This window comes from Harmonia axyridis, chromosome 7 (assembly GCF_914767665.1).
Source record: "Harmonia axyridis chromosome 7, icHarAxyr1.1, whole genome shotgun sequence".
NCBI lineage: Eukaryota > Metazoa > Arthropoda > Insecta > Coleoptera > Coccinellidae > Harmonia > Harmonia axyridis.
In genome coordinates this window covers 29,367,532-29,393,778 of record NC_059507.1, presented here as the reverse complement: position 1 = coordinate 29,393,778, position 26,247 = coordinate 29,367,532, and the positions used below count along the sequence as shown (strand labels likewise).

At 33.3% G+C, this 26,247-nt stretch overlaps 1 protein-coding gene across 2 annotated transcripts in view; it reads right to left on the bottom strand.

Annotated features, from left to right (window-relative positions):
• Positions 1-1,835: 1,835 nt before the first annotated feature.
• The window catches only part of LOC123684309, a 58,169-nt gene continuing 33,757 nt past the window's right edge, over positions 1,836-26,247 (bottom strand). For both annotated transcript variants that reach the window (XM_045623519.1, XM_045623518.1), the window contains exons 3-5: positions 17,377-17,774; positions 6,676-7,039; positions 1,836-2,640 (exon numbers count right to left, since the gene is read on the bottom strand). In XM_045623519.1, the coding sequence (XP_045479475.1) occupies positions 2,441-2,640; positions 6,676-7,039; positions 17,377-17,766 (954 nt within the window). In that variant the 5' untranslated portion in view covers positions 17,767-17,774 and the 3' untranslated portion in view covers positions 1,836-2,440. The remainder of the gene's footprint in view (positions 2,641-6,675; positions 7,040-17,376; positions 17,775-26,247) is intronic.

The following is a 26,247-nucleotide window of genomic DNA, read 5'->3' as shown; positions in this document are numbered from 1 at the left end:
CATGTTTCTAGATCATCAGATTTTAAGATTTGGTGATGTGCAATGGTCTACTCGATCTTCTGAGCTCAACATGTGTGATTTTTATTTGGTGGCACATTTGAAGGAGCAAGTTTATTGATATTAACCCCGTACTGTAGAAGACTTGAAATCAGCGATATGTACAGAGGTGACGTTGATAACTGAGGAGGCAGTGAAACGAATGTGAAGGAGTTTCTTGGAGATAATTTCCTGAGGGAAGAAAGACGTCACCCTTTTCACCAAGCGCGGACCAAGAGGGTCAAGGGGGTCATGCCCCCCCTCCCCCAAAATGAAACCACCTAACACTAAATAAGCAGAAAATGTACGAAATGGTCCCATCAAAAAACTTGAAGCCCATAATGGTGACCCCCCTCAAAATTTAAGGCTAGAACCGCCCTTGCTTCTGACATCATTTTTATCTTTGTGGATCAAATGGCGTGTACCACACTATATGTATTAAGTAAGTAAAATAAATATTATCTTGAAAAATTAATCTTGTTTTATTATTTATTAAGTGTGCCGTACGCCATTATTTTCGACTATGGCTCGTTGACATTTCCCCGAAATCTGAATTCGATCCTTTGTGTAGTTTTTTAGAATTCAGGCAATTTTAATCATGGATCCCAACATTCTCTAAGCCCCCTTGAGTTGCAAGTGGATGCAGTAAAATCAGGGCCGTCGCCAGACATTTTGGCGCCTCGGCAAAATAAAATTTCGCCGCCCTGCTTTGCCTAATTTTCCCGATTTTTTTTTGGAGGAGACTCTGTTATTCCTCTCAGGCCTATTTTCAATTTCGTATGGAATTAAATTTGTATTGTTCAACTTAAAATCACCTTGTACCATTCAATTTATTTCGATTATGTGTGATATTTTGTTCACAGAAGTTCCACAATTTTAGCTGGAAAAATGTTTGGAGACAAACAAGGAGTATATTTCGATTTTAATACTTTAACTGTATATCTATTTTTTGTTGAACAGTTGCATTCATTATGTGAGTGACATTTTATCAAATTCTTCATGAGTCATCATTACACTCTAACATTTTCATGTTGTATTCAACAATTGTTCATAATAAATTATCAAATTTATCAATTGAAATTTATTCCTCTTTATTTTCATTGAATCTAAGAATTTCATAATGATGGACTCTAACATTCATACTTTCTGTTTTATTTTTTTTTTCAATTTTCATTCCGATCATTTTTGTTAGGCCGTACCTACATATAAAATTTCATCAATTTTAAGTATAATATCGAACATCATTGAAAAATATGATTGGGACTGTAGAATATAAATTTCTACATTGAAAACTACTTTTCAGTCAATGAAATGCCATGGTTGTCGTTTTATAAGACTTACATTATGTCGATGAAATGACATTGGCGCATTCGCCATTTTTATTTTTCTACCATAAACAGTTTTCGTACTATAAGGCAGAATTCAATATGCTTTTTGTCGTTTATAACTAATTCCAATAATGAACCTTCTCTTAATGAGGAAAATAATTGAAACCGACTAAATTTTTTTCTTCTGTGAAATGAATTATTGAATAATTTCGAAAAATGAAATTTGGCATTCAAGAGAGAATCGAATTTGCGACGGATTCGTCTTCAGTGAGTTGAACCTTATAGCTTGAGATCATCATCGTATCAAAATTCGATAATTAAATACAATGTGACGAAATAATAGAGTGATCTGTTGGGAGAACCAGGGTCAAAAATAACTGATGAATATTTCGAATGTAAGGCGAAGGTAAGCAATACTCCATTCCATGGGATTCATGAAAATATCCTTTCATCAAATGTAATGAAACATAATTTCAAACACTACATATATATTCATGATAATAAATGTAATTTATATTTACAGTAGAACATAGAAGTTTCATTAATAATGATTCGATAATTGATATTGAATTGTAATATCACAGCTTAATTTATAATTATATTTTGAATATAGACACTGGAAAAATTTTTGAAATTCAGAATAATCTATTCTACAGATGGTTCAAAATAAAAAAACACTTCAGTTCTATTTTCTTTACAATTGATAAGTATATAATAGATATTCAATTCGGATTGCTCCGTTTAAAGCAACTATAATGAAACATGATTCATGATACATCAATATTCATGAAGACAGAAAGCATTTTTATTCATACTCAATTATATTATGAGAAGAAAAAATAATACCTTAAGTTATTTCAGTCAGTACACTCTCACTTGAAGGTAAAAGAATTTCCATAAAAAATTATGGCATAAAAATATCAGAATAAAACATTTCTACAAATATGAAATTATTATAAAAATAAAGTAGAAATAAGTCCTTTATATCTGAAATAAACAGATGTAGTTCAAACGAATGCGTTATTTCCCTTCATTGTATTCCATTCACTGGATGACATGGAAGGAGAAAAATTGTTTCAAATTTCTTCAACTTCGTGAATTCTTGAGTTGAGTTCTGTACCATTCGGTAAATATTCCTTCAGAGAGTAATATCTTCTTGCATCAACAACGTCAACAGACGTTATGTGGTTGAAGAAACAAGGTGTGGATATATGACTTTTTGGTGGTAACGGCTCAGCTTTTTGTTTTCGTTTTTTATCCTTCTTCTTCTTTTTACCTGGAAATAAGAAAATAACCTTCAGTGACATGAAAATCATAAAAAAATTGAGATTCAAATTTTCCATTGACTCTTGTTAGGTGGTTTTCAGCTATGTGAAAAAGTACTGAGAAGTTGTCCATAAGAACAAAAATTTCATCAACCCATTATTCTATTGTATTTACTTCAAATATCACAATATCTTTGAAAACCTGTATTTATGGTCTCCTGAAATAGTCTTGTCAAATACCATTCGGCCATTTAATTTTTCCTATAAAAAAAATCGAAAAAACACAATCCCAAGTAATATTTCTTCAACAAAAAGCAATCGTGCAGGTGCAAACTAGTCAACGTCTTCAACTCGGATTTCTGTTGTTGAATAGAACTTAGCAACGTGTTTTTCTGATTTTTTCGGGAAAATTAGATGTTCTCATGATATAACTTACGAAAATAATATACCAAAATGAAATAAGCAGACAAAATATAGTACTATAAATAATATAAAATAAATAAATAAATAAAATATAAACTGAATAGAAAATGACACTCAAAACCCACGTGTACCACTTAGCAATAAAAAAGTCTTGTTCTTGAAACGATCTTCATAACCGACAAGTTTTTGAAATTATTTATAATTTAAATATTTTCAGGGAAACAAATCAATACATAATTTATGCTTTATAAAAGCAATAATCATTATAACATATGAATTAAAGTTGATCAAAAAATAAATCAATTTGCAATAGTAATTCAATTTTTCAAAGTAATGAAAAGAAATCGTTGAGAAAGCATTTCAAAAGGTAATCAAGTGAAACCCGTCTAAGACCTAAGTACAAACAAACCGGGGATTTACAAATAAAATTCTATTTGGGTTCCATGGGTATTTGCTATTGAAACGCAGTTCCATTTCTTGGAACCATTTTTTTATTGCATACGATAACACAACTTCGAATCGTTATCGATGTAGGAAATTCAAGGTTATCAATATTTTGCTTGAGCCACCGTTTTCTCTGTTCGATTTGTAGTGAGAATATTGCGGAAAAAATAAACAAGAAATTAAATATCCGGACTGTTTATGAAAGTGGCCAAATCAAAGTTATGAAAACCGCCAACGTCTTCGAAATCTACATACATCGGCTCCCGACAAAATAAGTATTATCTTGGCTCATATCATTTGGGTGAATTCGAAAACAACCACAACTATGGCGGATTAATCAATGGATTCTCCACGCAAGAAAATGTCTCATAGCAGAGGCACCGCATCTACCTACTATATTCAGTTTCGTGTGACTTTTGGTATAATATTCACATTATTTTTGCGTTCGAAAATAAAATCGCTTGGACTCGATTGAAATTTCAACAAATTCAACGTGTAGCATCCAAAGTGAAGTAAAAAGCTCTGCACGTTGTATATATTATGGTTTATTGCTGCCTCTTTCATCTCTGAATATCTGCACTCTTTAAAAAAAAACAGCAAATCATTCACAATTTTCTCCTATATTGAAGAAAATTCGAAATCCAATGGTTTCTCAATAAGAAGCGATTTATAAAATGGAAAAAGTAATCAGAATCAGACCTGCAAATGCGGAAGTACTGAAGAAAAGCATTCTAACCACTAATAGTCCAAGTCGAGTAAAGGATATAATGCTTAAAAAATCAGTGGAAAGAAATCATAAAAACATTCAATAAGACGTTATTTTGTCAATCAGTCAATCCATACTTTACTAATTCGTCTCAGATATAAATTTTAAACACTATTAGATAGATAATGGGTTTTCTGAAGTAAAAGTTGGATTTTATCGAATTTTGAATGGTTCAAACTCGCTTATACAGGGTGATTCAAATGTCTAGGTCAGAACTGCATAGAGTGATAGTTCTTGTTAAAATAAGAAGTTATTTTAAGTGAAAATCTCGAATACCCTCGGAGGTACAGGCTTATTGAACTTGTTTTTTTTTTTTCATTTGTTTTTATGGATTCTAAACGTGTTGAAATAATAAGCGTCTAAATTTTGGAGGACATTGTAATAAGAGGATTTCCAATATTTTCATGCTCCTCTAAAAAGCAGCTAGGACGTACTTTTTTCAAGAAAAACGAATTATATTTTATCGAGACACCAATATTTGAAACACAAATCAATAATTTCATTTCGATCCCCTTTTTGGCGACGTATGAAAGTTTTTTTTTTCGAACTAAATTGAAGTAATTTTCATCGAAAACGGTACGTCTTAGCGGATTTCAAGAAGGAAACCTTTTTATGAGGAAAAGTCGGGAAATCAAGGAATGGCCCTATCCTTTTTGGCGTAGAAGTTAGGGGCTACCATAACCTCGAAAATTACGTCACCGAGGCACAAAAACATGAAAATTGGAAATGCTTGAACATAATATCCTCCAGAATTCAAACATTAATTGTCGCAACTCGTTCAGAAATCATGAAAAAAAATAATAGCCTGTATCTCCGAAGGGATTCAAGATAGAAAAAAATACTTGGTACTAAAACTATTACTCTATGAAGTAAAATCTGGACTTTGAATCACGCTGCATATCTAATGATACACTCCTGAAAATGATCGATAGGAAATTCTTCTGCTAGTTCATGAAATCATAAATTGAACGTTATTCCATTTGATATCAATCAGTGCAGTCTCTTCGATTCTGTAAAATTCGAATTACACTTCAGAACACCATTATATACAACATTATATAATAATGTTGAATTTTATATTTGAGTCGAAGTAGCTGTCTCTGAAATGATAAAATGATGAATCATTGAATATTCTCATGATTCTTCATATTTACTGAGTCCTTGAAAATTCAGTTTCTTTCAAATAATTAAGAATATACTGAAAACTTTTACAAGGCCTTCACGAAGAATTCTTCATATTTACTGAGTCCTTGAAAATTCAGTTTCTTTCAAATAATTAAGAATATACTGAAAACTTTAACAAGGCCTTCACGAAGAATTTTTCTGGGTAATCGGAATACTTTAAAAAATTAAATGATCACACAAGAAAACACATAAGTGTGATTAATTCCTCTTGAAACATGTATAAAGGGTGATTTACCGGGTTGGCCTATTAGATATTTATGGAAAACTAATCATAATTTCGAGCTGAAAATTTGCATATTGGGGAGGTTCGAGACAATGATCTTTCTTTCTAAAATATTTTCAGATCTCTACAACTAAATGTTGTACCGTAAACAGACTACTACTTCGTTATTTGAAATGGCACTCCCAGTATATTATTGCATCATTAGAAAGTTTTTTTTGACGGCAATTTCGGCAATATGCCATACCTTGGGTAAAAACTCAACGGTTCATGAGTTAAAGGGATTCTTATAAAAAATGGCGGCGATGATGACTTACATTTTTTTGAATACATTCATTTCTTTTTCGATTCAGCAAACACGTAGTTTTATAAGACTGAGGTTTGGACCAAAATGTACAGGGTGTTTATAAGAAGATCATGAACTTGGACAACTCAAATTCATTAAAACTCATTAGAACCTCTATATTTTATAATTTCAGTCGATTCTATGTACAAAAATAGTGCCACCATTTTTTTCATAAGAATCCTATTAGTTCATGAACCGTTGGGTTTTTACTCAAGGTAATGAATTATTGCCAAGCTATCTCATGATGCAATAATATACTGAGTGTGCCATTTGAAATAAGGAGGTAGTGTTCCGGTATAATAGGAAGTTGTAGAGATCTGAAAATATTTTATGGAGGAAGATCATTGTCTCAAAGTCCTATATGCAAATTTTCAGCTAGAAATTATGATTAGTTTTCCATAAACCTCTATAATAATAGGCCATCTCGGTGAATCAACATGTATGTAGAAATAATAATTTGAAAATGTGCTAGATGTTTTGAACATGACTGTCGAAAAAAAAATTTCAAATATCTGCTCGTATCGGTCCTGTAAAAGAAACACGAATAACAACGACCACAAGTTGAAGTTGGATAACATTAGGGTAATCCAAAACTCAACAGAAATTCAACAAGCGTGCCTGTACTAATCGCAGATAGATTCGCCATTCAAGTTTCGTCTCACCTGGCAACGACAGCGATATATTCTCCGGACACGCTATCAAAGTCTCGATATGCGTCCACAAATTGTGAGCTGCAGGAGCCGTGTCGAAGCTGAATCCAACTTGCATGGAATGGTCCTGGGAGTAACACATGGTGTGGAACGACTTCGCTGATACTTTGTAATCGGACAAGTTGTCGATTGTGTCGTTCCAGAGCATAAAACTTGTCCCTCGCTCCGCCAGGGCTATCTGGATTTTCCTTTTGTCTCTTGCTCGAGATTCCCCGATGTCCAGGATAATGACGGGAATGCCTGTGTATTTTAACTGCCAGTCGACGTCCAGGGGTTTCTTTGTGTAGAGATTGGCGAGGGACTCACTCACGTACACCTAGAAAGGAGTTTTATCAGTTTTATTTCGTACAGTTTTTTTTTATTGCGGTAGTGTCATAAATTTAGTTATCAACTGGCCGTCTCTTATGTCTAGAGAGCCCCTGTGGTGGCAGATATTGCTGCTGAGCTGAGGAAATATTTCAATATAAAAATTCAACAACCTAAGAGATCAATGTGATGTGATGTTTTACAAATAAAATAAATTTCAACCTAGACGGTACAGGATCCCTATTCTTAACTTTTACGCTTAGAAAGATATTCCTTGTGGTTGCAGAAATATTGAACATTTTTTTCGATATGCTACTTGAATTTTGTATGGTCCTAAAACAGCGATCATAACGAAATTTCATACCAAGCTTGATTTTAAAAAGAGTTTTCCAATAAGAGATTTCATTCTGATTAGTTTGTTATCTGGGCAGCTGACTCTTTTGAAGATATCATCGTTCGACATTTGACCAGTAAAAACTAAGACATTACTAAGAATTTATTTATTTTTTTTATTTATTTAATTACTACACCCATCTACAGCCTAAGCCAATTACAGAATGGGGAAAAATACAAAATTACAATAAACAACACAAAATAGAATATATACAGATAGCTTCTTAAAGAAATTGCGACTCTGAAACAGCCCTTTCTATATCAAAATGAGTACAGCAAAAAATGTCTAAAATATTCTGAACATTGCAAAAATCTTGACACATTCTGAACAGAGGCGAAAATCGAAGTAAGTTAGTACGCGGAAAAGGAAGGTAGAACGTGGTTACATTTCGAACAGGCAGCCTTAGAATGTGCCAATCCACTGAGGCTAGCAAGTAAGGGCAATCAATTTGTGAACTTATAATATTATGTAGGAAAAGAATTCTCATGTAAACCCGGCGCACTTCTATGGAGTTCAAATGAAATCTATTGAATAAATATTCCTGTGGTATGCCACGAATTGGATACATGTCATCAATTTTGAAACAAACACACAAAAATCGCCTCTGTATTTTCTCCAAACTATCAATGTGAACTTTATAACCAGGGCTCCACACTACACATCCATACTCTAGCTTTGACCTCACAAGCGCCGTAAAAAGGAGGAAAAGGGTTCGAGATTCGAACAAGTATTTGGAGTTTCTGAGTATAAAACCGAGAATCATCAACATACAAAAGAAACCGGCAGAGCAAAAATGAATTAAAATCATTCATAAATAACATAAACAGCAGAGGCCCCAAATTAGAGCCCTGCGGAACTCTAGATGATGCTAAGAAATCAAATGACCTGAATCCGGAACACTGAACGAACAATTTTTTATTTGTAAGATAAGATTCTAGAAAAAGGGCGAAATTCGTTGTTAAGCCAAAAGAAGACAACTTTGTCAGAATAACTCCATGGTCTAGCCTGTCAAACGCCTTGGAAAAGATCAAGCAAAATCTTGGCTTAAAGAAGTGTTTCCGGGGTCTGCACGAATATTTGTACAAGAGAAAGCTGTGTACAAGATGGGTGCTGCACAAGCTCACAATCGATCAAAAGCAACAACGTGTTAATGATTCTGAGCAGTGTTTTAAGCTGTTTAAGTGCATTTTTGCATCGATATGTGACAATCGATGAAACATGGCTCCATCATTTCACTCCGGAGTCCAATCGACAGTCAGCTGAGTGGACTGCATACGATGAGCGAATCCAAAGCGAGGAAAAACACAACAGTCAGCTGGAAAGGTTATGGCATCAGTATTCTGGGATGCGCAAGGTATAATATTCATTGATTACCTCCAAAAGGGCCAGACCATCAACAGCTATTATTATTTAGCGTTATTGGGTCGTTTAAAGGATAAAATTGTTAAAAAACGGCCAGATTTGAAGAAGAAAAGGTGCTGTGTCATCAAGACAATTCGCCGTGTCACAAATCAATGAAAACAATGTCAACATTGCATGAATTGGGCTTTGAATTGTTTCTGCATCCACCATATTTGCCAGATCTGGCCCCCAGCGATTTTATCCTGTTTTCAGACCTCAAAAGAATGCTTGCTTGAAAGAATGAAGAAGTAATCGCCGAAACTAAGGCCTATTTTGAAGCGAAAGACAAACCGTACTACAAAAATGGTATCGAAAAGTTGGAAGATCACTATAATCGCTGTATCGCCTTCGAAGGCAACTATGTTGAATAATTAAATCAGATTTTGCCAAAAAAATGTGTTTTACTATGGTAGACAGGAGACTTTTCGATTGGCCGGTTAGGACATCGAAATCTTTCCTTGTAAAACAGGAAATACTCTCAGTTGGAGAACGGAAGAATGAAATAAGAAGAAAGTTTATACAAACATAAATAGATACCGCGAAAAAAACCACAGACAGCGATAGATATGAACGAGTGATAATCACGGAAATTTCCCATTTATATACACATGAAAACTCATTGGCAATTCCAACAACTATTAATATACAACAACATCACGACGACTCTTGCTCTTCGCAAGTTTGTAGAGCGTGTGAATAGGCAAAGCGTAGTATTTGTGTCGATCATAATTATCCTTATTTGATTTCTTGAGTGAATTTCATTAAAGAGCCTCACGGTGTGAATATAATCTCCTTTGTTCAATGATGTTTAATGTATGGTTTCTTTCCTACTTCCACCTAATTACTGAGAAGATCAGATCATCGAGATACTTCCGTTTCATCTCGCATATTAGAGAAGTTCCTATTTAATCAGATATGCTTTATAAATTCTATGGTGCTTTTACCAGAAACGAAGAAATCCATTGGAAGGTTCATTCTTCTTAATTTCAGCGAATGAATTTTCATTTCCAATAAAAGAATTGTCTTATGGGATTATATTAAACTATCCAAGACATTAGTCTTGGATAGTATATAGGAATGATTTCAAACTAGTGTGAGCCCGTGACTTCGGCCATCTTAAAATGATAATAATTTCAATGAAACAAAGCCTAAATATTGTTCCATACGGATCCTAATTCCACTGTGAAAATCACAATAAAATCTGTGTTGTGGGTTTAGGAATGAGAGTGTACAGACAGACAGCCCAAAATAAAAATCGTTCATGTTAACGTTTCTATGATTTTATGAAATGTTCAGATATGCTTTATTATGTGTATATTTCGAAAAGATCATTCAAAATCCCTCAAATCCAAAAAAAAATTTTTTTTACAATTTTATGTTTTTCGCGATTGTTTTTGAATATTTTCCAGTCAATCAATCCATTTTTATACAGAATTAATTCCATTCGAAAGGTATTTTACATAGGATAGGATATCTTCTGATTCACAAATTTTCACGACACCAATGACACAAGGGAAAAGCTACGCAGTTTTGAAATGTTATTCATACAATTAGGCAACTCTGGGAAGGTTTTAGAAAGCCCGATGAAAGGGGGGGTTATATTCCATACTGAAAAAATTCCTTCAGGGTGCTACTTTGTTTCGAAAATTATTTTTCCATAGCCCTCATCAAAAATATCTGAGCTAATATTCAGAAATTCGATACATAATTTATGGTTTTCTGGATTTAAAACCTTCCTTTTCGATGATTCTTGCTATTTATTTCGAAAAAATCAAAAAACATACAGATTTAAAAGAATCAAAACTATGAATCAATCCTGGTCTGTTGCTTTCTTAAATTCTTCTATTTCCGTATTACTTCAAAATATATATAATACTTTTCAGTATTTCTTTGATATCAAGAGCACCTTATATATTTGTAACTGAAGTTTTTTCGTCTTCACTTTGCTGTAGGTCAATATTTTTACAACTATGTATTTATTACCTATGTATGTTCTTTCAGGAAGATATAGTTTTCGATTATCCGTTTAATGAAATAAATAAAAAAATTAATAAATATATAAAAAAAAAAGAAATTTGCTCAATACAGGTGTAAGGATAGTCAAATGTATATGAGGGGTTTTCTAGATAACAACAAGTAAATCATAACTAATCTCATTTTTCTGGTCTCGTTTAATTTTTTGAGGAATGGTGTGTTGAAGTTTTCAATCGATAATATTGAATTTTTTAAAATTTCCATTAACAAGGAAAGTTCAGTTGGCTTATGTATAGCTATTGTAATCCGGTAAAATCACCATAAAACATTGGTAATAAGTAGAGATCTACTTAAAAAAGTAGTAGATATATGTATCCAAATTATAATCAATTAGGAATTAGTAAAGTCTGGAATAATTCATTAATTCTTAAATTTTTCGTTTTGCATTATTCAAAAAGCCTACACAACTATGTACTTGTTTTATTAGGTATTTAAAAATTTCAATAACCAATTATCCATTCAACATTTATATAAATCCATATTAATCCCATTTTCTGTTTGTGTACTTTGTAAGATAATTAATTAAATCTAATCTAAATCATCTAATCGGGAAATTACAGAAATTTATCAGAATATAAGCCATTCTATAATAATATCGATGATGTACTTCAAAATGTGTATACATATAAGCAAATATTCTGTTCACTTTTATTTCAATTTACCTATTTAGTGAAGTAAAATTTATTATTTCCCAAGAAATTTTTGAGGTGATATAATGACAACAAAATAATACTATTAGATGGCATAATATAAAACAAGAGGAGTATTTTCATTTAGTTGTCTTATTTCGTTGTTTGAAATTAACATATAAAAAATAGCAATTGTTCTAACAATTTAAATCTTGCTAAAATTAGTAGGTATATATAGATGGATTAGGTTTGCAATGTCTTCAAAAAACCATTCAAATGAGATTGATGATACTGTATTAAAACAAGGTGAGCCTTGAGAAAACTTTTTTGTATTCTGTGTTCCCGAAATTCTAATATTTTATAAAGTATGTAGTTACAGCTCTTAGAGTTTCAAATTAACCTTCAGCCATGATATTCAGTATTACAATTTTTTCGAATAAAAAAAATCATTGAGATGAGAAGATATAATAAATCGTTGCGAAAATTTTGCTTTGTTTCCGTTTCCACAATCGTTACAGAATTCAAATGAGATGGCTTTCAATGTGATATCCTTCTGTACAGTCCAGCGATTCGCTGCTCGTGTCAGTGAATAATATCGGATATTGTTATCGTTGCTATATGAAACACCACCCACGATGTATATGTCGCAAAAATGATAAAGCGATTGAGTTGACAAACAAACTGACTAACCATGATTTGATTGCAATGACCCTGTAGAATGTCATATGCGTGAGGTAAACGGGAAAGGCCATGGATGTTCCACAAATCTGATTTTTATCTGTATCAAGGAAATTTTCCAGAGTAATGGATTATTGTATGATGAAAGTTTTCTTATCATTTGTGAACGGTTCTAAATATGTTCTAATTCGGAAAAATTAAACACTGCTTGATAGTTCACTATTCCAATAATAATGATAATAAACATTTTGTTTTGGGGAATTTTTTTTAATAATTTCGGTTCATATCCAGGGAAGTATAAGCATATGTTTCATTGTTCATGATTTCCTAAATATCAATAAATATTTAAACATTTGTGGTCGTACAGAAGACAGTTAAAAACAACAACAGCATTTTCCTTATATAGCAAATCAATGAAAAAAGGGCTTATATAATAAATGTTTATGGAGATTCCTTATCACAAAAATGAGGTGATTCTTTCATATAAACTATTTTTTTGAGCCCTCCTGCTTAGTTACAGCTTCATAAAGCTAGTGCCGGAAAAGTAGTTTTTGACTTTTTTCTCAAAAACCGACTATAGTTCCAAGGGGTAGAAAAAGCCACCCCTAAACCTTGATTCGAAATAGGTCTTTCCATATTCATATTTTACAATAAGAAAATTAATTTTTGGATAGACTGATCAATTCTCAACAAATTAGGTCGCTCGTAATTTTTTGATAAAATATTTAGATAAATTATCACAAGATATTACGCCTGAGTTGTGGAGGCTGGAATTATTTTCGACTCTATATTTATCCAATGGGCGGATGTCAAAACGATATTTTTATTGACAACTGGAACATACATAAAATAAATGTAAAAAAAAACGATTATGAACTTTTCATAAATTGAGAACTATTTTTTGGAGCTGTGACTAAGCAGAGGGAGGTTGGAAAAAAGTTTATATGAAAGTTTATATTTTCTGACATGGAATGCCTTCTTAAATTTTTCGCAAATTGTAAATGATTAAAAAAAATCGCTTTTTATTTCTTCGTTATCTCTAGAAAACCTTAAGCTCCGTCTCTGACTAGAAGTTACCCTGATGGGTTTTACATTTCTTCCATTTACGGTTTTTTCATATGCAAAAAAACATCCTCCCTTAGAGGATTACTTGGCGTTCGAGGTAAAAGTACTCGATTAAATGACGTCATACAGTAAGTATTCATTTTTAACAATAAATTAATGGTTATTCATTGTATAAGGCGATAGATTTGTACTTTATATTGGAGAGTGTCTAATTACGCTAGAGGAGATAATGCAATTTTATCGTCTTGTACCTATACAATACAACTTTTTTTTTCTATAGCACGATTTCAAATTCAGTTAAAAACTAAAATTTCAAAGGAAATTGCAATTTTGGCACAAAAATCGCTACAGTATTGCTCTGTTACTAGGTATATGAATTACTTTGACAACAAAAATGTAAAAATTCTACATTCTGGTTGTGGTGTTATTTTGCGTTTTATGCGAAATGATTACAAAAATGATTAACACAAAAAGAAAAAAAAAGAAGTTTATTGTTGCCCCAAAAATTTAGGCTGATGTGTAAGACGGAACAAAAAGTTGAAACATATTATCTTCACTTTGAAGTATTAGATACTTCATCTACCCTTGAGGTTGAAGTGATACCTACTTCATCTACTCAAAAGAGTTGCTATAACAACATCTTACATTAGCTATAGAAAAAATAAACAATATTGAATAGGTTGGCTGTTGAAAGTGATAATCACAAATATTGATGAAGTGAAACTCTTTTTTGCAATTTCAATACCCTGTAGTTTGAGAGTTGAGAGGTTTTGGACATAAGTATATAGGAACTAAGAATTCACACCAATGGCGAAGCCAGCTTTCAAGAATGCTGAAACACCGTTTGTAAGAGGGAGAATTATTCGAAAACTTAGTATTATTCAATTACTCCGTATGGTACTTTATATTCTTTATAACATATCTAGAAGAACAGCGAATATCAGGAATATCAAAAAGTTTGAGATCAACATGGGGAGACAAAGTCAACAAAAGTAAGACGGCATCATAGATTTCACCCTACTTATGCAAAGCTTTAAAAATCGAAATTCGATGGAGTACCTCAATCACGGATATAATACTCGTAGAACAGAAAAGCCGAAAGTACAGACCCATAGAACGAAGAAGACTGTAGGACAACGTACATATACTTACATCATGCCACGTATTTTTAACTTGCTGGAGGGTGAACTGCTAACTAAATTTTATTCACTAAACTCCTGCAAATTATTCAGCAAGTATATTAAAAACTATTTGGGACAAATTGGTAGAGCTAAAGTAGCAGACATGATCAACCAGAGATAGCGATGTCCAACGTCTTAAGTCGTACCTTGCTCATAAAACTGCTTCAATGCCATGGTCACAAAACAGATGCACATATTAAGAAGAGATTAATCCTCCGTGCAACCTTCGGTTTTTGGAGGAAATCTATGTTTATTCAGCAACATTCTTTTTTTTTTGTGTTGTATTGGCTTATTATTTTGTTCAGTTTTCCAGTATGTACATTACTTTTTTGTCAAAAGCAATCAATGTAAATTTAATTGTGAATAAACCATATTATTATTATTATTATCATCATACTGAGATTGAAAATATCACATCAGATGATTCCAGAGATATATTGAAAGAATAGTTGAAACCAAAATCGTCCACACGTTAAAAGTTTCTCTAAAAGTGACTCTATAAACTACTTCAAATGAACCGATAAGATACCTTGGGCGCAGTGTTAGATAAACAAACAATATTTATATTGTTCGATATCCAATAATATTGAACTGGGTAAACCCACATCACACCCTACGTTATTATGTCCGATAGCGAGTTCATGCCATGATAAATTGGGCTCCATTCAAGACCATTTTAGAAGCTATATTTAGTTTGTTATCTAATATTCCCCAGACAAGGAGAGACGTGAGCAAATATCAGACTGCCGTTCGATTTTGCTACCACCAAATCGAATTTAAGTGACTTGAATGGAAATTGAAATCCGAAATTTCCTACCGATAATTCACGGTATAATATGATGAACAGAACTTTTATACCATGGTTCTTTATCTCTCCGAATTCCTCTATCCCAACATGCATTGAAAAAACATTCAATAAATATCAATACAAAAAAATTGTAATAAGAGACATCATTCCGAAGTTCAAATGAAATTTTCCTTTCTTTTCATTATAAGTGTAAAAAATTTATGAAATATTCTCAATTTTCCTATGTATTTTCTAATCAATTTTTTGAAACATATTTTTTTTGAGATTTTATTCTTTGATTAAAGCCTCCCCAAAAAAAATTATTTTTTTCAACGATTCTGAAATTTCTAATATTTCAAATTTAACTTTATAAAAATAATACAAAAACGCGCTACTGAACAGCCACAAATCACTATAAAAATAAAATAATGTGCAAACTGGGCTCATATCAGTAATAACTATAACTCAAAAAAAAATATGTATATAGTTTAAACTAAAACGACCTTTTTCTCTAATGAAAAAAAGATATAATGAATCAAAACCTCAACATTTATTTGATCTGATGATAAATAAATATGAATTTTATCATGAAATCTCTTATAATATTCAAGACGGTAACTGAAACTTTCATGAAAATAAAAATATTATGTCAGTTTGATTCCTCATTAATACTAATAAATGTAAAAAAATAATAATTGTATAATCCAAGTTTAAAGGTTGAAAATCATTTTGTGAAAACACTCCTTATCTATTTCTAAATAAATCAGAAAATAATTAATTTGAGTTCTGGATTTAGTGATTTTGGTTTGACTACTTTCTGAAACCGTGAATGAGAACTTTTTTTTCCAAAATACACATTACCATAATTCGATTTTCCACAACCTTCGCATATTTTTCTTCTCGATCAAGTGCCTCCATCGCAATTTTCATAAACAAAATCCTTTTAAGATAAAATATTTTCAGTTAATTAGTTCCAGCCTAAGTTTATCCATTCTTCGAGACACGTCATTTTCAACGTGATTAATAGTATCAAAGAGGCAGTCGACGACAGTCAACTCGTCATGGAGAGCTCGTCTGTGATATTCTGGTGAAAGTATTGTACGCCACCATTCTTCGGAGATCAAAAACATTTTTTAACCAGCCACTTAGTGAGCCACATGCTAGGCTACTGGTGAAAAATTTACGAATTTCTTTATCCGATCTTTCACAGCCATAATATAAAAATGATAGGATATGAAATGAAGTTCTCGATTTTTTGTTTTCAGGATTAAATCATATTTTCCTCATTTTCTAAATTATTAAAAATTGAATCTATTCCCAATTGAATGCCTAATATTAATTGGATTTCATGTCCGTAACAAAAACAGTACGTCAAAATGTGAGTAAAACTAATTAATTGTTGCAGAAAAACTTTTCAACAAATGTTTGATGCTTTGTTTCTCGAGATATTATCCTGAGATTAATATTGTTTCATTTTCGATACAAAAGTTAAGTAGACTTGTCATCTAATAATTGATTATTGGTTAACTAGTGCTAAATAGAGCTTATAATAAGAGGAAATCCTAGATGGAAGAGATGAATCACGCGAAATAATAATACTGCATCCATTAAAATTATATAAACTACAAAGAAAATGCTTCCTCCCAACAAGCAGTCATGAATTCATTTTCAGTTTTTCAAACTGAACTTATTTACTCCCCTTCTTGTTAGTTCCCCTAATTGTGGGAATGGTGAATAAGTCTCAAGTTTCAGATTTCTATTTAAAGAAAGTTTGTTCTATTCATATGCATCAAAGGGATTTCTAGAAAGCTTTTTCCATTATGGAACCTGAAGGTCAACACCGAATCATTCATTGCCTTAAAGATAATTCTTGGAATAACCTTGAATTTCTGGAGTTCTGCAGAAAATATGTATAATCTAAATATGTAGTTATTTGGCGGAATTCCAGAAGTTTGTGGAAACTTCACATCTTTTCACTGATATTTCTGTTCTTTGATTGATAAAATAAAATCCATAGCTCATACCCCGAACAGAGAGCTTCAGTAACGATGTCTGCTATATGGTCTCCAAGGGCGTAACATGAGCCCTCAAAAGCTCCTGACATAACGTCAGTGCATTCCTCAATTTTTAATTATATCAATATTTGAAATATTAGATTTCCTATGAAATGAAACTCACCTCAGTTTTCAATCCCTTGAAAAAAGACTCAACCTTCTGCCTCTCCATTAGAGTTATATGCCCTTCGAGAGGCTTCCTATCTTCTTCCCTTTCGTCAGTTTCTTCGCTTTCTGTTCTTCCCTCGCTTCCATCTTCTTTTTCCCCATAACTGCTACTGCCAGAGGTGGTTGTACAAGAATCTCCACTACCCTCTCCGGTTGATGACAATCTTCTCCTTTCTTTGTTATTTTTGTAGATGAATTCCCTGTAAGGATCGTGTGAATATCTGTGGTTTGTAGCATAATGTTGACTGTCTATTTCTTTGGAAGATAGGGAGAGGGAAGATATCCGTTGGCTTAGGGGCGAAATGTTGTTGTAACTGCCGTATTCCATCTGCATTTTGGCTGGCATGTCTGAAACTAAAAACGTAATTGTTATTCCAAATTTGGGTATTATAGATCGTCTTCCAATAATGAGTAGACATAAGAAGAATGGCAGGAAACTGGACCAAAGATGAAGATGAAAACCAAGATGAAAATGAATGACACAAAAAAGGCCTATGTCCAACAATGGACAAATTAGGCATTAGTGTAAATTCTGTGTTTCTGTTGCTAAATTATCAGTAGTCATATCCCTAGGACATTGATAATAGACGAGATAATTCTTACAATCGAAAGCTCGTTACTTGGTAGCAGACCGAAGCCGAAGACTGAAGGCTTCTTCCTTCTAAGGAATACCAAATGATTACTATTCCTTTACCAAATGCGGAACTGCAATAGATTTAGACATGTGAACTATCTCAAAGGGTTTTTTGTAACTGAACTGAAGAGTTTCCCAATAAGAGGTTTCATTGTTATATTGAAAAAAGTACATTTGGGGCCGTATGTCTTCGATAACTTCGCGAATTCCATCAATAAGATCTTGAATCCATTGTGGAGCATTGGCATAGATCCTATATTTCACGTAGCCCCAAAGAAAAAAGTTTAAAAATGTTAAATCACAAAATCTCGGTAGCCAATTGTTATCATTAGCATAGATCCTTTCTTTCATATAGCCCCCAAAGAAAAAAGTCTAAAAATGTTAAACCACAAGATCTCGGCAACCAATTGTGATCACTTCTTCGAGAAATAACACAACCAGGAAACTTTTCTTCCAGCATTGTGATAGTTTCATTGCTTGTGTCACACGTAGCGCCCTCTCGTTAAAAATAAACGTTCCCCACATCAATATATTCCAGCCTAATTTCCAAGATCGACGAAGAATCGACAAACTTGTAATTTTGTCAACTATACTGGAAATTTTCCCAACAGCTCAAATTTTTCTGCAAGAGTTATCATTGCCGCCCTAGAAAATGATTCACCACGAGCCAAAAATGCTCTAGTTTTACGAACTTTGCCTGTACAATTTTAACCCTTTTTAAATGAACTTTGACAATTCCAATCCGTTGTTGACATGTATCGTCCCATTTTTAGTAATAGCGTAGTTTTACTCGTCAAAAGTCTGAAGTTGACAGCTTCCAAAGTGACAGCTGCCCAGATAGCAGGTTATTCGAAATTGGAAAACCCTGTATTTCGTATTCCTCAAACATTGATTCAGTAGAATCAATATCAATATCGCGAATCCTCTTTTATGTTTTCCGTTGACTGAAAAAGATATAAATGTCAGCCGAAACTACGTAGGAGAATACGGTGATTAGATTTATTGAGTTTTAGCCTCAAATTGTTTCGACATTTTGCCACGCAGATAGAAAAGGTACAGATAATAGTCTATTTGTTTTTTTTTGCGATTTATAAACATTCGAGCGCGGATCCAGGGGGGTTTACTGGGGAACGTCCTCACCCCAAATGGCCCGGGCTCCCCTAAAAGTTTGTTCACCCTCCCAGAATTTGACATAGTGATGTTGAAAAAATTAATTAAATATAATATCAGCAAAAATTCAATTTGACTGAATTTCTGAAACAAATACGTCTGAAAGTCCCCCCCCCCCCACAAAAAATGGGCCTAGATCTGCGCCTGTAAACATTACGTTCTTCTTTTCGCATCTAAATGTAGTAATAATTATAAAAACAATCCAACCTCACAAATTCCAATCATAGTACCTTTATTTGGTCATTAGTTCTCATTGCCAGCATTTTTTTCCTAGATGAGTTAATATATATAATTCCATCTCAACAATTAACATTCTAATTATAGAAGTTGTGAATGAGTGACTCACACCAACCAGCGCCTTCCCAAATCATCTGAAGAGATGAAAGGACTTTCTACTGTTTATCGGAGTATCATTTCTCCATAGCAACGTTGGAGATCTATCGATATGATATCGAATCTCATCGTCACGATTGTGAATGTTGAACTGGCGAATTCAGAGAGAAATTAAAAGTGCCACTCATAAACTCCTAAAAGTTCTCGTTCGAAAATGAGACGAATTTTCCCTCGAGAGCGAAAGCTGTGAGAAGAATTTCGTAATTAAATCAATATAAATGGCGAACTTGAAATCAATCTTTTTTGAATATCTATTTATACAAATTTATTTATTGAAGTTTTTGTTAACCACTTAAAACTCAATAGATATCCATTAAATTTAAATTTATCCAACTAGCGCGAGAATAACATAATGGACTTGAGGCAAAAAACACATATATTTTCAACAAAAAGAGCACAGTTGCATTAAGGAGATATTTCAGTTTTTGCATTTCAATGACGTTTATGGAATGAGAATGCAAGTGAATGCAATTCAGGTGGACAAACATCTAACCTAATTGCAATTCATTGCGATTCAAATGGATATTTCACACCTAAGATGGCGTAACCTCAAATCATAGATATTTTCCAATGAAAATACTGTGCAAGCATACATACACATCAATAAATTTTAATGAAGTAGATGCCTTTAATGGATCTTATTTCATCAAGAGGATGAGATACGACATTTTTTTCTAGTTTTATTGGTTACAAAATCTGGAGGTTCTAAAATTGCAAAATTTTGGTTATTCATACGTATATAGAAGTACAATGAATCGAATGATTCTTAATTTTTCTGTTTATATGAAATGACCATTTCAAGCATTCTGCAATTGTGATGTATGCAATTGGCACATGAATGAAAAAAGCTTAAAAGTTTTGAACGAAGCTTGAAATGGATTTTTTATTTATTTAGGCAAATCTCAAATGGATCACATCTGTGATTACGAAAATATTAAATTGGATTTGACTAGTATAATTTCATAACTTTGAAGCTTTGGCCTGAATTGTGGATTATACCTACCTTTTAATTTTTAATTTTGAGACCTAGAAATTTTATTTATTGATGTGACTCTCATTATTATGTTTCTGTCTGACTTTGCACTATTAGGTTCAGATTGATTTGCCCTGAAGATGGCCATGTGAATGGTCGAAAGCTTGGCTAAAATTAATAAAGAACTTAAATAAGATCTTTAAGCGACTTTCTGCCCGACATATTATTCGTTTTATACAGTTACAAAATCGATATTTCTGTCCTAATACTATGTATTATTTTTTAATTATTCATGTCTCAGTTTCTTCAAGTTTTCCATTGTATATTATTATATTTTTTTATGTTCAATTTTTATCAGTTCACGAAAATTGAAAAAGATCATCATAACTGCTATTCCTTTTGGCGCATTATTCCTTTCGAACGTAGGCGTGTACAAATAGATAGGATTCAAGGTGCTCGGTATGAATTCTTCAAAATGAGTCATCAACGAAACAATAACATTATTATGCTGTAACGTTGAATCCAGCAAGTTCAATTAGTGTCACGAAATATGATGACAAATAGAGTTATGTGCTCATAACGATTCACAATCTATTTCGAAATGCACAATCAGCAGATTTTTGACAATATAAATCCTAGTCAAATGAGCTGTTGTGTTTAAACTGATGAAGAGACATTTTTCAATACTTTTAATTGCTAATTATGAATCGAATACATCATGCAGATGCGCCAGAATTGAAGTCAGCTGAAAGAAAACACAGTCTAATAGATAATAATAATAATCTGACTATTCGAAAGCATTTTCTTGATGTGTTTAAACAATGATTTGAATTATCCGATGGAGATTTGGAACAATAATTGTGTCTATAAGTGTTAGAAGTAAAAAATTGTTATGCATCCCTCAGATTATAATTTCCTCATAATATTCAAAGATTGCCTTTGGAAGTATGTAGGTATAACAAGAAGATTTCAATGTGGCGGACGTGTGGATTAAGTCAAAAAAAAACTCCATTTGATTTGACGAATAGAATCTTGTAGAGTAAGTAGTCGGAAGGACTTCATTTTATGGTAAAAAAAGGACTGCTATACAAACTGCTGGCGGCTGGTTTCCCACTCTCCATGGTCGAACTTGCATTCTCGCAAGTTTAGAACCAGAGTTGACGGGGTACTGTATTTAGGGAGGTCTCTTTCAGCCGGAGTTCCGCAAGGATCTCTGCTGTCTCCGTTATTGTTTACAATATATGTATCCGACATTCCAAAAACGGAGAAAACGTCCATGGCAATGTATGCTGACTATACAGCCATTCTTGCCTGTTCGTAGTGTCCCAAAATGGCAACAAAGTACCTACAGACTTTAAATCTTGGTTTGCTCGATGGAGAATTGAAGTGAACCCTGAGAAGAGAACCCTCTTTCGGGAAAGGCTTGCGACTATGATGAAAAAGCTCGTAGAATGCATAAAAGACCGAAGATGGCACAGTCGGTCTTTTATGCTTTCTAGGGGCTTTTTCATCATAGTCTCAAGCCTTCTTTATAAGAGGGTTTGCACGATTTTTCATCTTATTGATGATCGTCTAGGAATGGTATTTGCAGGTCTTCATGCATCCGTACGTTGCTGACCAACCAACTATGGTGCATCTTTTGCGGATCTTTTTTCTTTCGGCTGTAAAGAACGGCTTCGCCCTTCTCAGGGTTTACTTCAATTCTCCATCGGACAAACCAAGATTGAAGTCTGTAGATAGCTTCTGTAGATACTTCGTAGCCATTTTGGTATACCACGAACTGGCAAGAATGGCGGTATCGTCAGCATACAGTGCGGAGGGGTTTTCCGTTTCTGGAATATCCGATACATATATTGTAAACAATAACTCTGGCTCTAAGGGAGGTTTTCGTCAGGAATACGGGCTACAGCAGCAATATTCTCAGTTGCTTTTGAGTGCCTCATACGGTTTCGATCCTTTACATCACTAACTTGGCCCAACAGCTCAAATTTTAATCATTTCCACTATTGCCAGTATTGCCGCTCGAGAAGGTGCATCACAACGACCCAAAAAAGGGCTTCAGTTTTACGAAAAGTGACTGCAAATTTACATCATTTTTGTAGTGAATTTTTAGTAATGACGTACTTTTACTTGTCAAATGTCAGCATATGACAAAAGTGACAGCTGCCCAGATAGCGGGCTATTCAAAATGAAACCTCCTATACGCTCTATTAGTGTGACGTCACACACAGCTATTTTTGGTTCTCCTGTCAGTGTTCTGAATCCAAACAAATAAATTGTCATTCAAATTAGTACGGTGTCGTTGAAGGAATTGGCTTATTTTCATAAATAAGAGTATTTGAGAAACGATTTCAGTATAAGTATAGACAGAAGGAACGAGGTTAATACCAGTAAGTTTGTATCATTCCCCAGATTTTGTAAAAAGCCGTGTTTATTAGTTGAACTTCAAGTTCGAACTTACTGGCATTAATCTCGTTCCTTCTGTCTATCAATTAATAGTAAAATCGTTCCTTAAATAATCTTATTTATCAAAATAAGCCAATTTCTTCAACGACAACGTACTAATTTGAATGACAATTTGTTTGTTTGGATTCCGAACACTGACAGGAGAACTAAAATGGCGGTGTGTGACGTCATCACTAATAGAGCGTATTGGAAAACCTCTTTATATCTGAAAGGAAAATCGACGTACCAATTGTAATTACCATGTTGATTCCTTCTCAGCAATCGGGGAATATGCAAATTTCTATCTTCAGAGATAAAACTCGCTGCCAATTCTGGTTATAACGGAATGACCTATTCCTATATTCATGACGATTAAGTTCCGCATCAACTTCAACACTGCGGTTGATATCGTTGACGTTTCGTTCCACGAATTTCATAAAGCTATCACTTCGTCTTTTGTTTCAGCACATGAAACATTAAATGTGAGACGTTTGTGAAACAATGAAGCGAAACGGTTACGACATGAGTTTGCTCTTCGCAGAATTGCAACATGGTGGAATTATAGATGCAATCTCTCTCGTCCTTATCATTGAGAATTTTCAGCTACGAAGGGGCGATATAACTTTACTTCTTGGAAAATATGAGTGTTGACTCAGTAATTGAGTCGTCGTAGTGGTTCGATGACCCGAATGAGCTTTTCATGGGAAATGAATCTCTGTGTTCGTGCAACCGAAATAAGAGGGCTTAATACGTTCAGGAATTTTTCACCGCGGGTCTGCAAATGCTCGCTTCGGATGAAAATAAATCGAGATTTTTCAGTTATGAATTCATTTCACTGATTATGTTGGAGAAAAGGATAATTTTCTGGATTGAAAGATTTCCAGAAAACGCGATCATTTTGTGTCATTTTTGTTGTTGTTGTTGAAGCATCCACCACTATAGTCAATAGCCTTGTAAAGAGATATGTAGATTTCAATCGAAAAGACTATTTATGGACACTTCGGAAAACAAATTCACAATCACAGTGTAATAAGAAGAACATGACTAGAATATAGAGTGTATAAATAGTATGACTAGAATAGAAGGAAAATAAATATGACTAGAATTGAAAGCGAACAAAATAAAATCATACGAGCATATCAACATATCATATTTTTCTCAGCCAATGTGTCGTTTCTAAGAATTTCTTCACTTCTTCTTGATGCTCGGATTCCTCCATTAAAATAGTTTCAATTGTATCAGATTCAATGCATTGCGTATACTTTGGTATTTTTTTGCGGTCTACCAAGAGAAATGTGATATTTGAGCGTCCTATACTCAATCTAGTCAGATAGACATATTTCGCACGTAGGAGTAGATGATTTCGTTTTTCCTTCTCCACTGTTTTTTTTTTGATAGCCCTTAGCTTGGCATTTCTTTTGTTCCAGTCGGTTTGCCATTCCATAATAAATTGTTCTTTGTAATAAGCTTTTAGGTCAGTTAGGTTGATTCCATTTACAAAGTTTTCATCATAATATTCTGTGATACCCTGGGAGCTTCATCTTGCCAAGGAATTTGTTCGAAGGTATCAAGTGGAAACACCTGGAGGAGGCCATACTGGTCTGAAATTGTATGCAGTCGAACTCTACTCTGTGTTATTATGATGAATATACCAGGTGTTGAATCAAAAATCTTGAAAAGGAAACATTTTAAAGTAAAATGTTTGAATAAAAGGTTAATGAAGTTTTGAATTTTGAAATACATTTTTCTAAAATCTAAAATTTGAAATAGGTTGGAGAATTCTATGGAATCGTGCGGAATTCACTTTTTTCAAAAATACAAAATATCTCCAAATATAATAGGATGTACGTTTGGCAACCCCGCGAAAGTTTTTACTAGCATGACAGTCTGCAAATCATAAACCGTTACCAACTTTTCCCAGACGAAAACGTTAAAAAAAGCCATCAATTTACACATGTTCATCCAACCCATTTTTGAATGAACCAATAAATCTTGTTGTCTTTCAGTCCAGACGAAACCAAGGAGAATTGTATATATGGCATTATGTTTACCAGTCTTCATACCACGCTCATTTCATAATATTCCACGTTCACTCTCGTGACATCCACGTCTGAGAACATAAAATTTTAACACTAAACAAGGTTCCCGTCATTCAGAGAGCTTTAAGCTTGTTTTATTCTATTCATACGCATAAAGCTTCTTAAGGACACGTAACACTCGTGGAATTTATGAAATGCAACCTGTCTCGTCGAAGCTTTACCTGTAGAAATCGTCTTTAGTTCTAGACATTTGCCTCTGGGCTTTGAACACAGGCGTCGATGTTAGGACCCTTTCAGTGTTATGAATGGTGAGGTGACACTCTTGCTGAAGTGGTAGGTATTGAATGGGCCCATTGAAGATGTTCACTTTGAAGATTAGTTTTTACCCGGCCTTGACAGATTAATATTAATTATTGTTGTACCACCCTGTAGAAAAATTAGCGGAAATTGGTCAATGAAACTCAAATTCATCGAAAGTTATTGCGTTATTTTCAGGAATCGAATTCTTTTTATGGCTTTTATCGAGTGAATAAGGGTATCTCAAAGTTCTACTTTGACTTTTGAAACACCAAATAATCGACTAGGACCATATCATAGAAATGGAATGGTTGTTCTGTAAGATTTGTTCAACTATTCTTTCACTTATGAGAGTCTATAATACTGCAAAGTGTTTCAATATTTTCTATACTGACTCTTCTAGGCCCCTCAGATGCTCTAGTTCATGAGTTTCTTACAAATCATATCCAAATTCTTTGCTACATATTCTCATTCCTTGAGTGTGTCATTTTGAAAAAGAACCACCATTACCAGAACTACCCTTAATATATCAGCTCCAATGCAATATAAGTAAAAAGGGGTAAACTTGGGTTGGACATTTTATAGAATTGATTTCAATCAATTTGTATCAACTCTGCGAGCGTGATTGAGCAAACACTTTTTTTGTAGTACTTCCGAAATATAAAAAAAAAATATAAGTACAAAAAAAAAAGATCAAGTGTATGGCATTTTTTTTAAAGGCAATCGAATTATCTTAAAGACTTTGTCTTTCAAACCCCCTTCTCTTTTAAGATTTTAGGGGTTGATAAGGTTGTTACAAATTGATTGGAACCAATTATATTGAATATCCTCGTTCGAACCAAGTTTTACCTCATTTGTATTTTTTCTGATTTTGCA